The 15,456-nt window shown below is 37.7% G+C and overlaps 1 protein-coding gene across 1 annotated transcript; it reads left to right on the plus strand.

Moving 5' to 3' along the window:
- The first annotated feature begins 1,159 nt into the window (after positions 1 to 1,159).
- Positions 1,160 to 9,183, plus strand: AREG (amphiregulin). Its single transcript, XM_006898471.1, has 5 exons — positions 1,160 to 1,220; positions 2,225 to 2,479; positions 5,541 to 5,742; positions 6,945 to 7,100; positions 9,093 to 9,183. The coding sequence occupies exons 1-5, from the start codon at positions 1,160 to 1,162 to the stop codon at positions 9,181 to 9,183; spliced, it is 765 nt and encodes a 254-aa protein (XP_006898533.1).
- Positions 9,184 to 15,456: the final 6,273 nt, after the last annotated feature.

Below are 15,456 nucleotides of genomic sequence, written 5' to 3' on the forward strand. Positions count from 1 at the left end.
TGCATGGTTTAGCAAGACTAAGTTACCAGTGGATCTCTAACTTTTCTTTGATGAGAATCCTGTACCACAAAGAAAAGGGTAAAAGTGATTTGAACATTTCTGTGGTCACTAACCCACTACGGTTGTCCTTAGTTACTATGAGTCTGTGGGAACTAACAAGGTCCTCAAAAACAACAGAAGAAAGAAAATGCTACAAGTCCTTACAACCTTTTGCTGTGTTGAAGCCCATTGCTGCAGTCTCTACTGTGGTTACTGTGACAATACAGAAGGTCTTTCTTTCTCTTGGGAAAGAAACTGGTTCATCATAGAGAAAGCAGTTTCTGAGAGGATTTCCCTCTAATTACCTAACACATTTCACCTAGCCTTATTAAAGGCAACTCTGGTGTCCTGGTGGGTAAGGAGTTGCATTGCTAACCCAAAGGCTAGCAGTTTGAGTCCACCAGCAGCTCTGGAAAAAAGAGATGTGTACTAGAGTGATTTACAGACACTGAAAACCCCCCAGATAGGCACAGCTGGTTTTGACTAGAGGACAGTGAGTAGAGTTGGTTTTGACCCAGTTTTTATGACCTCCACGCCTCCTTTGAACTTTTTCTTATTAATTCTTGTCTTCTATAAAAAGATGATTGACCAAAGCGGGTTTCCAGGAGTTTGAAAGTCTGGAACATCTGAAGGTCTGATCCCGCCTTGGCTCCCCAACTCCACGCCCGTCCTGGAATATTTTGTAATCTCGTAGCTAGAAGTTGAACTTTCACCTCCACACAGTGGCTCTGCGTGCAGGAGAAACGGAAATGGGGCTCTGGGCAGCGGCGTGCAGTTTTGATGTGGTGAACTCCTCCAGGCGGCCGCCGGGCCCCACCCACGGGGGCCGTGACGTCAGGCGCAGCCTCCCACCCCGCCCAGGCTCGGCTATAAAGCTGCAGGTGCGGGCTGCGCCTGTGGAATGTTCGCACGCCTGGGTGCCCGCACCCTGGTCCGAACCCGGAGATTCCCGAGGCTCTCTGAAGGCGCGCGTCCGCTGTCTGACTCCGCCAGCCTTTGAACACCTTGTCCGCCGCGCATCTCCTCTCCCTTGCCCCTGCCCTTCCCTTCCTCGCCCTCCTTCTCGGAGTTGCCTTCCGAGTTGCCCCAGAGACTTAGACGCGGGCGCTGCGCGGGACCAATGAGAACCCAGCTGCTGCCGCCTGCGCCCTTGGTGCTGTCTCTGTTGATCCTTGGCTCAGGTGAGAACACCCTGGCTCAAAACTGTCTGGCGCTTCTCTAGGGCGGGCAAAAGCTGTGACTTCGTGACTTTTGCTCCCATTTCTCTAAAAAGCACCCGTTGGCACCCTTACTCTATCCTGATGGAGGCGGTATCTACTCCTCTCCAAGAAGGAAAGGAGGTGTCTTAGACTTCCCAGACCAGGTGGAGGGTACTTAAAAGAATTCCATTTAGAACAGTTGAGGGAAATCCTGTCATCCAACACCTTCGTTTTACAGAGAAAGAAAAGGTGGTTCAGAGAGGTGAGGTGGTTCCCACAGGTCTCAAAGGGGAGTGGAAGAGTGAGGTACAGGACCCAGAGCGTTTTCCTCCTACCCACATTCTCCATCTCCTCCGTCAGTGATTGTCAGAGTCTCTTCCATAGAAGGTTTCACACCCCGCAGAGAAACACCACACAGTCACCGTTTTATTGAGAGCTAAAGCATTCAAGACTTTGGGGTCCCAAAGCTTAGGTATGGCCCAATTTCTTCTCTACCCTGCCACATAATGAAACAATAATAGAAATTTTGTCAGCTACTGTTTATTAATTTTGCATTTCCTATACATAAGCTTTTAAAAATATGAAGATATGTGAATAGTCATATTTAATTCTAGAACTCATTTTTTTTAAAGAAATGGGACAAAAGACCGTTCTAGCAAAGACACTTGCACGCATTTAGGATAGGAGACAGGAATGGTTAGCTCGAATAACTGTATTAGATGAAATTGTTATTTGCAAGTTTTTTTAAAGTCTGAAATTATGTAGATTGCCTGTAAAAAATGTGGTAAAACACTCTGTAATTGGACCATGTTAGTTTGCTTGTTGACAGAATGTGAATTTACTTTCATAAGTGACTCTGTCACAGACATGTGCAATAAAGTACATTGATATCAGAAGAGCAGCATTTCTCCTGAACACAGTTGACAGACAAGAAAGGCACTTTGCATTACTTCCCCCCCCCCCTTCCTCATTCTCTTCCCCTTCAGGGCATTATGCTGCTGGATCAGATCTCAAGGAGACCTACTCTGGCAAAGGGGAATCGTTTTCTGAGGACCACAGTGCTGATGCATTTGAAGCGACAGTTACTTCAAGAAGTGAAACGTCCTCAGAAATTGAGATTTCCCCAGTGACGGAAGTGCCTTCAAGTGATGAACTGACCTCAGGGACTGACTATGACTATTCAGAAGAGTATGATAATGAACTACATATATCCGGCTATATAGTAGATGATTCAATCAGAGGTGAGTAAAGTAAGAAGTGAGAATGCAGCCTATGTGATGTGGGTTGCTCTGAGAAAACTACTTCAGAAGAAAAACCACTCCCTGGGCTTTCTAGTAGCGTTCTTGTGTGTACATCTATTGTATCCCTATTGAGTAAGCTTTGGACTGAAATAGTAGGACAGTAAGTGGACACATTCTTGTGATCTGGAGAGCTACAAAATGTTTTATGGTCTATTAAGTCTAATCTTTGCACCAACTTTATGACATAGAAATTCCCTTCATTTGGCAAACAAGAACATTGAAGCTTAAAAATCAAACAAAAAGTGATTATGCTTTGCCAAGTCCATAGCTAGTAAGCAGATGATCCGCAATTAGAACTGCAATCTGTTGGGTTCCAGACACCACACTCTTTCTTTCTGTGCTAGAAGACCCCTCTTGTGACTGACATCAGCAGAGGCCATTCCCATTTACCTGGTATCTACTCCTCTCCCACCAAACCTGGTGTCTACTCCTCTTCCCACCAACTTGTGGCATTTTAATGCAAATAGGGAAGCAGAAAGAAGTAAAAGGGGAGGGCAAATTGGATTTCAGGCATTGGGAACTAGATATTAAGAAAATGATGATGGTTATGATAAAATTATTTGGAAAAATGTATATCATCTTTGCTAAAATGAAAATTTAACCTCAAATATGCTAAAATGATAATCTTAAATACCATTTGTCAGTTACATAGATGATGATCCCTATTTCCACTCTCATTTGCTGCTAACAGATCTTTTAAAGAAGATTTGATTAGAAAAGAAAGTATTAAAGTAAGAGTTATGTAATGCTCACCCTCATATTACTTTGGAGTTTGAAAGCACAAAAGGTCATAGATAAATCTGTTCTAAATATCTTAGGACCACCTACTATGGAGGCAGGATATGATAAGTTTTGCTCTCCTAGTCGGGTCTTCTTTGATGACCCTGGCCCCCATGACTCCTTCCTCCATGTTTGAATTCAAGCCCCAGTGAAGGCGGAGCAGATGGTACCACAGGGGCCATGCCTGAGCTGAGTGTCAAGTGGGAAAGGCATTGAGGAACTCTCTGCCTCACTCCTCCCTTCATGTGAATTTGTGCTTTTATGTGAGGTTGGAAGAGTTTGATTATTAATTCTTAATTCTAGAGGGATGAGATTTGAGCAGCAAGATAATCTAGACAGTATTCTTTTAAAAATGGGTCAAGTTGTTAAACAGACCCAAATAGATACTATCTAGTAAAAGTGACTATTGTTCAATACTGCAAAACCTTGAGAAACAGAGTAAAAATACTGACTGCACTCCTTTAAAAAAAAAAAAAGGTTAAGTTTATGTCCATGCAGTTAACTGTCCACTGCGACACTATATAGTCTTATAGCTATTTATCATTGTAATCTCTAACCTATCTGATAAAGTGTAATTATATTTCTTCAAAATGCTTCTGTTAGAGAATTTATTCTCATTTGTATAGTTCTTTTCTTTTTAGAGGAAAGTTTCAGTATCATATAACCACACAGTAAATAGTGCTCCTGATGTTACTTTTGTTAATGCTATTGTAATCATGTGTCAGATTGTCATAATATTTGTCATTTCCTTTATCATATTCATTATATTCTGATTTTTCTTCATTTTCATCAGGCTATCTATTTAGTGAATACTGGATTACTGCTATGACAGCCAGTAATTTCTCTCTCCACTGACCTGTTAAATATTTGCTTCCATAAGCCTGTCACTAAACTGTGCCTTGTGTAGTTTAAGACTAGACAAATGTTTCTGTGCATTTTACAGGTTAAGATGAATTTCTAAAGCACCGAGTACACACATTTTTGCATTCTTATGCAGAAAAGTTAACTAACTCTGAAGTACAATTTAGACACCTTTCTACTAACCAGTACCAGCCATCGCAGCAGCTCTAACTCAAGGAAACATCTGTGCATCAAATTTGAGTGACACTCCGTAAGGTTTTCAAAGGTAGCAATTTCAGAAGTAAATCCACCAGGGTTTTGTTCACTGGGGTGTCCCCGGATAGACTTGAAACGCAGACCACTCAATTAACAGCCCAATGTGTTAACCAATTGTACCACCCTTAATTGTTATTGTTGTTAGGTGCCTTCCGACTCATTGCAAATCATAGCTAGTCAGTCTATGAACAACAAAAAAATCTGAAACCAGTCCTGTGCAGTCCTCACACTTCCTTATATACAAGAGCCCATTGCAGCAGTCACCCTTAATTATTACCTATTTATTTTCAACTATGATAGTGAAGAGAAGATTGATGTACTAAAATCAGCATATATGCATCAAGTCCCATTTCAATCAGTAGCACTGATCTTTTGTTAGAGAAAGGGTAATATAGTGGCAAAATTAACAGGTTTTGGTATCACAAAATTAACAGGTTTTGGTATTGCTTTTCACTAGCTTCTTAAGCCGAAGGCAAGTTACTCCTTTTCATGGAATTTAGTTCCTCGTCTACATCATGTGGATCATAATAATGCATAAAATGGTGATTTGAGCAAACATAAATACTCTTTACCAAGAATTAGTACATATTACATTACCAGAAATATTGAAACTATTTCAAAGATTTTCTTAGACACATAGTTCTTGCTATTAGTAATGTTGTTGTTAGGTGTTGTTGAGTTGAGGAAACTCATAGCGGCCCTCTGAACAATGGATCTGAAACTCCTATCCTGTGCCATCCTCACAATTCCTGACACACTAGAGCCCTTTGCAGGAGTCACCATGTCAGTCCACCTGGTTGAGGGTCTTCTTCTCATTTGCCGACCCTTCCAAACATCATGTCTCTGTCCAAGGAATAGCTATCAACAATAGTAATTATAATAAGTCAATTTAAAAATTCTGTTTCTAGGAAAGAAATATCAAGAGGATTCAGCCTTTCAAGTACTACACAATACCAATGTCTTCTGTGACCATTTATTTTGTACATATTGTGGCAAAATGAGAGAAAACATGATTATTGTTCTCATGAGTTCTCACTCTTATGTATTCTTTAACTTTCATTCAAGATAACAATTGCTGCCCATAACCCTTTTTCTCTTCTTTTAGTTGAACAGGTAGTTAAACCTCCCAGAAACAAAACAGAGAGTGAAAAGACTTCAAACAAACCTAAAAGGAAGAAAAAGAGTGGCAAAAATGGAAAAAACAAAAAAAACAGAAAGAAGAAAACACCTTGTGATTTAGAGTTCCAAAATTTTTGCATTCATGGAGAATGTAAATTTATAGAGAACCTGGAAGCAGTGACATGTGTGTAAGTTTCCCCAAATCCTATAAAAATGTAAATTTCTAGCAATTTGTCTGTAATTCCTAGTGTCATAAAATCATTTTTCTACTGTATAAGTTAAGAGTGTGCAGTTTTCTCTTATAGGACCAGGTAGATGGCATATAACAACAACAGTACCAGGTAGTAAATATGTCTAGGCTTCATGGTGACGATTATTCACTTACTTTTGTAACTAACTAGATGTAGCCATTTAAAATGTTACAAAACCAAACCAAATTTAAAAACTCAAATATTCTTAGCTCATTGGCTCTTGAAATAAAAAAGGAGTGAAAATTGGCAAATGGTCAGATTTGACCTGTAGTTTATTGTTAGCTGATGCTGGTAAACTTTGTATGACATTTGGGGGGGCGGGGGTGGGGAGGGCTTTTTTTGTTCTTTCAAAGAAAATAGACTAATATCTATGCACATAAAGCCCTTTTATTAACTTTTCACGTAATCTGTCATGCTATTCTAAAATCTATCCCTTTCTATCCTCAAAGCTACTGTATATTAAATGGTAATGAAATGTATATAGCACTTAACAAGTCATTGAACTAACTCATCAGGTGGACATTGTTGTTGCTGTTAAGTGCTGTCAAGTCATAGACAACTCATAGTGACCCTATGAATGAAAGACCTGAACACTTGTATAACTTTCATTTTTTTCTCCATATTCATAGAATTTTGGGAGGCATGCTATTTTGGAAGTGGATGCCACTCCTTCTTCCAAGCTTGTTTTAATCAGGGAACTCCACCAAACACTGTCCACCATGGGTAATCATTATTGCATTTGACATTTCACTGTCATAGTGTTTAGCACCACAGCAAACACGAGTAGTTACCTCTGTACAGCAAATGGACAGACGAGTGCTATACCACTTAGAAGAGTGTTTGACCAAAACCAATAAAAATCAAGCCTGAAGGCCTTAGATTAAAATCACCCACCTTTGGCTTGGTAACATAACTTTCTATCCACTAGGCCAACAGAGCTCTCTCGTTATTGTTGTTGTTAAAAAAATTAAAAATGAGAAGTTGTGTATTCCTAGAAAAGCAGATCAAACAAATCCTAGTTTGAGACTACTCTAACAGATCTTTGGTTAGAGCATTAAGTGACTATGGCTTCTAAAATAGACCTCAAGTAAATGGAATATTTTTAGTGATTGTAATCTTTAAATGTGTATTGTTTACAGATGTCATCAGGATTACTTTGGTGAAAGATGTGGGGAAAAGTCTATGAAGACTCAAAAAATAGTTGATAGTGATTTATCAAAAATCGCTTTAGCAGCCATAGTTGCCTTTGTCTCAGCCGTAAGCCTTGCAGCTGTTGTCCTTGTTATTACAATACAGTAAGTATGGAAATGTCCACAATAAGATAATGCCGGGTTTATTTTTTGTAGTATGTTTATTATACTCTGCTATCATGAATTAGATTAATTATTCTATGAATTAATTATTCTACTGATAAGACATTGTTGTTATGTTCCATCAAGCTAGAATTGACCCATAGAGGCAGTTAACTGCATGGGAGGAAATTGCGCATCTATCTCCCACAGAGTAGTTTGTGGATTTGAATTAATTACTTTTGAGTTGCCAGCCCAACTCCTTACCACTAGCCCACTAGAACTCTCTGGTAACACATAGTCTTTGGTTTATATATTTACATTTCATTGCCAAATATCATTAAATATGGTCAAAATTTATAATAATATGTTAGTCACTGCTAGAACTTAATTTGTAAAGTGTTTTTTAAAAGATCTAGATTTTTAATATTTTAAAAAATTTCAAGTGAATGTTTTGCTTCATTTTGCATTTCTACTCATGACTTCGTCTATATCTCAGAAAGCCTTTTAAGCTTAAGAAGGCCTCCAAGTGATAAAAGCTTGTTGAGATCTGGTTCCTAACAGATATAACTGCTTGTATACTGAGAAATCACAAAAAGCTTGAAACTAACAGCCAGGACCAATTAGGATTCTGGTTCATATCATAATGTAAACCCTTGAAATAGAAATTTCTGCATGCTCCTGATTTGCTTAGAGCTTATATTATAGTACTATTGTTAAATAAAATAATATGGAGCTCACTTCTTTTTAAAAAAGATACTTCCTCCACATAGTCTGGTGTAGGAAGCAGGAACAATTCCATTAGTGTTCTGTTCAAGCAGTGTGTTCCCTTTGCTTAGATAACAGATCACATTCTTCACTTAATGAGCAATGAATATTAGAACCAGACTCTTCTAGGTGGTAGACACTTGACAGGTAGGTCAAAATGACATTGTTTGTCAGACAGAAGTCCTGAATAAGGGAAGCTGGGGGAGGGTGTGAATAGCTCAGTGATGACACACGGGCTTCCAGAGCTTGGGAAAGGCAATGGGCTCATTATTCTAATTTTAGGTCTTCATAAATTACTTCAACAACTGGACTCTGGACATGATCTACCACTTTTGCCTTTCAGGAACTGGGATTATCTTTTGCCATTATTTACTGCTTACTTTATGTGCAGATCTGACAATAATTAAATACCATATGAAAATGTCAGTCTTATCATAGACCTAAAGTTTGCTGTTTAGTATATAGAAAGCACCTTGGGGGTTCAGTTTGGTAGTTAATCCCACTAACATCTCATGGGAGGAAGATAGGCAGGCCCTCTAGTGTGATTTCCAGCCTCCGAAAACCGACTAGAGGGTCGCTATGGTTCCAACTTAGCAGTAAGGAGTAAATGAGGAGTGATTTAATATCTATTTGTTTTGTATTTTATCAAGCTTATTCTGATCTTTTAGTGGCTGAAGACATGTAAACAAATACATTTAAAAAAGCTTCTCTAGACAAAACACTATTATTTCTACATAAGGATTATTTAAGGTAAAAGAAAAACAGAAAGGGAATTGTTTTGCAGTGATTATTATTTAAAGCTGTAACTATTCTCACTGACAATTTTAACGTTGTTTTTTTAAACACTTTGTCATGATTACAGTCTTAAAATTCTATTCTCCTTATATTTGAAATATATTAATTAACAGTAAGCCAAAACCACAATTGCTGTTTTTCTGTAGTTGAGATGAAAAACATCACAGCATAAATACACACACACACACGTAATTTAAATGATAACACTTAGCAAAGTTGTGCAAGCACTAACTCCTCTAATGATAATATAGCTAGCTACCCATTTCTATAAAAATTAATAAAAGCATTTTATATATACTATGCCTTTTGAAAGTACACATCGATCTTGAGACAAAAGCATTTGAATCTTTGTTCTTTGGAAATAATAAAGTTAACATAAACGTCTCTTTTAAATATGGTAATATTTTTTAAAAAGATAATGCATTTTCTTGAAAGGCTTCGGAAACGATACTTCAGTGAATATGAAGGTGAAGCAGAAGAAAGAAAGAAACTTCGGCAAGAGAATAATGCGCATACTGTTGTATAACTGAAGATAACATTACAGGTTAGACTTTTAACAAGATCTTTATGTCATATCCTATAATTTTAAACAATATAATACCTGTTACCAAGAACAATGATGAAAGTAGATGTTCTTAATTGTGGATAAAGTATGAGCACTAGTTTATTAAAGAGTTACTCTTTGAGCATGAGATAGATACTGAGAGTAGACTGTGTGTTTAAAACAAATTTAAACCTGTAGTCAAAAAACTAAGTCTCTAGTAGAGGGAAATATAAGCTATAAGAAGCTAGAATACTCAGGAAGATAAGGTAAATATCATGAGAATAAAACCAGTTAATTGTGAAGAGTTTCTGAAAAGGATAGAATCTCTTAGGCAATGCTGATGTCCTAGTTGGTAAGGAAGTGTCTTGCCAACCCAAAGACAAGTGGTTTGAATCCACCAGCTGCTCCATGGGAGAAAGGCAGTCAGTCCACTCTCTTGTGATTTACAGCCTCTGAAGAACTGCTGTAGAATCAGCTATGAGTCAGTTCCAGCCAGATAGCAGTGAGTTTAAACATTGTCAGAGTGAGAAAGTAGAAAAGATGTGTAAACTGAGTGGCATTTGAAGTAAGTCTTAAAGGAGTGTTGGAAGTTGCAGTTATGATGAAGTTGAAAGTTAATACTTTTAGAGAAAATAAATAATTTTAAGAATTGGTGTAAATGGCCTGATAACGTAAGTGTTAGGGGAAATAAAACAGGAGATATGAACAGAGTTGGAGGACAACACTAAAAATGTGAGGAAGTAGAAACACGTTGTCAACCTCTTAAAGAGACAAAATAGAGAGAAACAAGGACCCAAATTTGATGGTGTAGTAAGACTGTAGGGATTTTTTTTTATTTTATAAATTCTGAGAATAAAAGATGCAGGTAGTTGGCTATAAGATATGGAGAAGGATATGTCACTGAATAAAAAAATCAACAGCAAATGATGAAAACTCCCAGAGGAATAGGAAGGCCAAGAGATTAAGGACACACTTAAAGTCCAGAAGAAGAAATGTTAGGCAGTCAGGAAAGAAGATGCAATATCCTTAAGTCATGGTTTTTTTTAAGTTCTCAAGTGTAAGAAGTACCAAGATGCATGTTAAATATGGGTATGTCAGTGTCAAAGCCTAGTGTTGGTGGGTGTTTATTTACAACATAATGAAACACTGCTCCATCCTCTACCATCCACAGTCCTTGTTATGTTTGAGCCCATTGTTGGAACCATTATCAGTGCTTTCCAACTTGAGGGGGTTCATCTTCCAGCAGTGTATTATTGTTCTGCTGCTCCCAATAATATTAGCATTGCCAGTTTAGTAAATTGCCAGGTCCTTCTTACTTCTCTTAGTCTGGAAGCTTCACTGAAACTAGCCCACTATGGGTGATGCTTCTAGGGTTTGAAATCTCAGTGGTAAATAATTCTGGCATTACAGAAACATGCAAACCACCACAGTACAGGGAACTGGCAAATCTGCTGAATTAGGGTTGTTATTGTTAGTGAACACTGTAGCTGTTTCTGGTGTATGTGATCTTCCACTAACATTTAAGGAATGTTTATCAAAACCTTCAGTATTGAAAAAGGCAAATCTTCCATTCTGAGCTGATTATACAATTACCTCAGAAATTTTTAAATGGATAATTATCAGTGACAGTGTTTTCCTCAGCATTTTTTGGTTCCAAAATGTATTCATTTATTGGCTTAACGTACTGAAGCAAAATGTCTAGAACAGTAAAGGGTAAACTTCTGTATGCATAGTATAATTGAGACTTTTCACAGTTGGTTCCCAGAATGACCTTGTTGCTGAGTACCACCAATGACTGACCCTCCAGTAGGTTTCCGGATACAGTAACATGCATGGGATGAAATTGCCTGTCTTTTTCCCGCAGAATGGCTGGTGGCGTCTAATTGTATACCTTTGCTTTGGCAGCACAATTCCATGCCACTAAGCTACCAGACTTCTCTAGAATGACTTCGGGAAAAGGAATATGCTGTGTTGGCACACAACAGCTTCCTCTTAAATAGTAGCTACTGTTATTATGCCTTTGGTACTAATTATGCTAAATTAACTGTACATTGTAAATACTTGGAGACATTAATCTTTGATTTTAATTATGTCCACTGCATAGATTTAATTAGGAAAACTATCTCTCACGATTGTTGTTGACTTTTTTATTACGCCAACTTTGATGGTACAAGTTTGAGCATAGACAGACTTCTAAGTCTGTAGACAAAGCTACCAGAAGATACATAAAAGAGAAAGCCATGTCACAGTGACCATTTGTCTATGAAATAAGCTCTTAGCATTAAGACCTCATAGGGGAAAAAATATGGAGGGTTTCTGAGTCTTGATTATTCTTCGAACTTTTCATAAAGCTAGGTTAGAGTTAAGTGTGCTGCTTACACTTCTTTTCTTTCCTAGCAGGAGGTCATACTGGGTTACGACCAAGTCACCGCCATGAATGGAGCTGGTTCCTCTTTTCAGTGGATCAAAAGCAAATGACATCTTTTTGCTTTGGTGGTTTTACACTTTTCACTTTTAATGCTAAGTTTATTTCTGTACATAAAGATGCATGAAGAGGGAAAAAAGTATTTTTTCAGGTTGTAAATAACTTATTTAATATTTAATGGAAGTATATTTATTTTACAACTCATTAAACTTTTTTAATCAAACGCAGATTGGGAGTTTGAATATTTTTGGATGGTAAAACTCTAGGGTGTTTCTCCTAAAAGTTAATGCCTCATTTTAAAAATAAGCGGGTTTTCTTTTGTTCACTGCCTTCATGGTGACTTAAAAAAAATGTATTCATTTCCTTAAGATGTATTGTTGATGATAAAATCATAAACTAGAGCTACCTTAAACAAACAAAAGCAAACAAACAAAATCTCTACAGCTGCTGTAAATTTGACACGCGTGTCAGAGTAAAACTGCTCTGTAGGGCTTTCAGCAGGGGATTTTTCAGAAGGCAAATATTGAGATTTTCGTCTCAGCTACCTCTGGGTTGACTCAAACCCCGAACCTTTCACTTAACACTTGAGTGTATTCACCATTTACACTGCCCAGATACTACAGAGTTGCTTAGTCCTTCCACAAAATTAATACCCCAAACCAGTTGCTCTTATTCTATGCAACATTTACGCAGAAAGTAAACAAAGCAAAACAAAAACTAAACCCTAAACCCACAAAATAACCCGGTGACAACAAAGAAGATGCAGCAAAACAAACCCAACTTGTTGCATTGCATTGATTCCAGTTTATGACAAACCTATAGGCTTCGTCTTGGTACACTTAGTACATGTTAGGAGGCTTTATTCCCTGGAAAGGGGCATTATGCTTGGAAAAGAGGAGGGTCGGTGAAGGAGAGGAAGACCCTCAGCACAATGCAGTGACTATGGCAATGGGCTCACGTGTGTCAGGGATGATGAGGATGGCACAGCACAGGACAGGGTTCAGGTCTGTCATTCACAGGGTTGCAGTGAGTTGTGTGCAACTTGATGGCATCTGAGAAAACCCACAATTTGCTAGAATAGAACTGCTCACAGGGTTTCTAAGATTATGACTCTTTATCAAAAGATTTTCTCCCATGCAGCAGCAGGTACTTGTGAACTACCAACTTTTCAGTTAGCCACAGCATGCTTAACCCACTGTGCTACCAGGACTCTTATAACTTCTACCAATTCCTGTTAATGATATAGACATAGAAAAGCAAGATCTGGCTACCTGCCTTTCTATGCCAGTAGACTCAGGTGATAACGGAAAACTAGCCTGTTTTGCCATCTCCATGATCACCATAGACGAAAAGGTAGAAATGGATTTGAATAAAAGCACTCAAAGAGAACCAAGAAGTGTTTATATTTGATAATTCTTTTCCAAATACTATAGCATGAATGTTTGTGGCACCTAAAATGCTACTCCTTGTCTCCTCTTACTACTATTTTCTTCCAGTATTTTAACAAATTTGTGAGTATTTGAGATGAGTACATTTTCAAGAACAATAATATTATAAGGTGACACAGTCAGGTTCTAATCAAATATAAAACGTTACCTGTGTACAAAGCAAAAACACTTTAGTAGTGAGTTGGGTTGGTTGTGACATGAGTAGTTAGAAAAATAAACAAGCTCACTAATGCAAATATTCTAAAAATAAAATCTCAAATAATTGCATAAAATTTCAGATAAAAAAAAATAAACACCTTTCTTTGGCATAGCACTGACTAAATTTCTCTTCAACATTTAGTTAATTCCATAGTTCTAAGGAGCAACTGCACAACATCATAGCTTGAACACTTTTTAAAAATCTAAGTGGTCAAGCCGTACACCCCGAGTTTCTAATTTAAATGGACTCAGATGGCTGTTTGTTGTCTATATTTTTAAAAGATCTCTAAGTGTAGCAAGCACAAAGAACTACTAACTCATTTTCACTTGAACATCTTCTCATATTTTTCTCCATCTCATCTATAAATGTTTCTTATAGTTGTTCAAGTATTCGACATTGCCTTCAAGTTGGTGTCAACTTGTGACCCTACAGGATAAAGTGGAACAGCCTCAAAGTGTTTTCAAGGCTAAATCTTTTAGAGGGGCAGATTCCCAATCTTTCTCTGCTGCAACAGCTGATGAATTCAAACTGCTAGGCTTTTCCTAACCAATAGACCACCAGGGAATTGACTCAAGTTTAGTGTTATGGGTACAAAATAGAAAAGCTTTGAATTCAAGACAGTCCCATCTGGTTGGGTGAGGAGATGGGTATGTTTTGTCAATACAATGGGGTAAATGACTGGGAAAGATGTGGATTGAGAAGGACTGGGAGTGGTCTCACTGAGCCCTACCTGGATGAACCAGGGAAGGCTGCTTGGAGAGATACTCCCTGAGGTAATTATGAAGAATAAACAGGAACAATGCAGTGAAGATCATTATAGGCATCAGAAATGCTACAGTCATCAAGCAGTGTGTCCTGAAAGGGAAAACGCAAACATCTCAGTATTACTGAAACAGAAAGCCAAGTTAGCAGAAGTTGTAAAGAAAGCTGAAGAGGTAAAGATGCTTAGGATCTTGTCCTTACTCTTTGTGCCATGAGAAGCCATTCATGCAGAAATCCAAATAGAGGCAACAGTGGAGAAAAGAAATGAAAAAAATAAATGAAAGTTTATGAAATTGCTTAGAAAGCACTTAAAACATTCCAGGAGGTGGATGAGGGGAATGAAATAAACCAGAAACAATGATGAGTACTAAAAGGAGAGAAGAAGCTAAATAGACCTGAAGGTTTTAATTTTGGTTTTGGACTATATATAAAAATAAAATATCTTACTAGATAAGAATAATGAGATACTAAGAGAAGAGAGGAAATCCAGAAATAACCCTCAAGTTCCAGACGTACGAGGATGGATGACATTTTTTATTATTAAATTTTATTAAATTTAATGAACATTTACAGAGATTTTGGGTTTTCATTCATTCATTGTTGCACTATTTTCTCTACCCTCCTCCCTTGAGCTTTCTTGTTGAGTATTCTAGAAGGAGGCATGGTTATTCATTCATCCATAATGCAAGAATGTATCTTCTCTTTTAAAAAAAGTCATCCTTTGTCATTTGTAATGGATCTATGAGGAAACAAATGCCAACCATTTAGTGGAATTAACCCTGCCTATTACTCACATCTGAGATTGAGGATGTGTTGTTGTGTGCCATTGAGTTTGTTACCAACTCATAGCTGACCCATCAGTAGAGACAGTGAATCACAAGGGTGCAGATTACCTATCCTTCTCCCATGGAACAACTGGTGGATTTGAACCATGTGCCTTCGGGATTGCAGCATACCTTCTTACCACCATGCTACCAGAGCACCCTGAGACTGAGAATATAAGGAGAAAAATACTAGGTCTATAAGCATAATATCGAGTTCAGTTTGGATCTGCTGAATTTGAAGTGTGAAAAAATAATCTGATAAACTGTTAGATATAAAAATCTAAAGTTTAGGGAAGGAAAGAATCATAAATTGGGAATTATCAAAATATATTTGGTAACCAAGGTCCAAAGGTGTCCAAGATTACTCAAGTAGATCCTATAAAGTCAGAAGAAAATGCTTTTGTATTAACAATTTTCCCCCTAGAGATTATGAACCAGTTGCAACAGGATCCAGGCTACCACGTTTCTAGGCACTTGTATACTAGGCCATGAAATTTTCTAGTCCTTCAAATAAAAATTTATTTAGTCATGACAGTGAATTAGGACCAAAAATATACTACTTTAATCATCATCATCATCATTTTTATCACCCAAGTT

Source organism: Elephantulus edwardii, unplaced genomic scaffold (assembly GCF_000299155.1).
Source record: "Elephantulus edwardii isolate Elephantulus edwardi_28Jun2011 unplaced genomic scaffold, EleEdw1.0 scaffold00230, whole genome shotgun sequence".
Classification (NCBI taxonomy): Eukaryota; Metazoa; Chordata; class Mammalia; order Macroscelidea; family Macroscelididae; genus Elephantulus; species Elephantulus edwardii.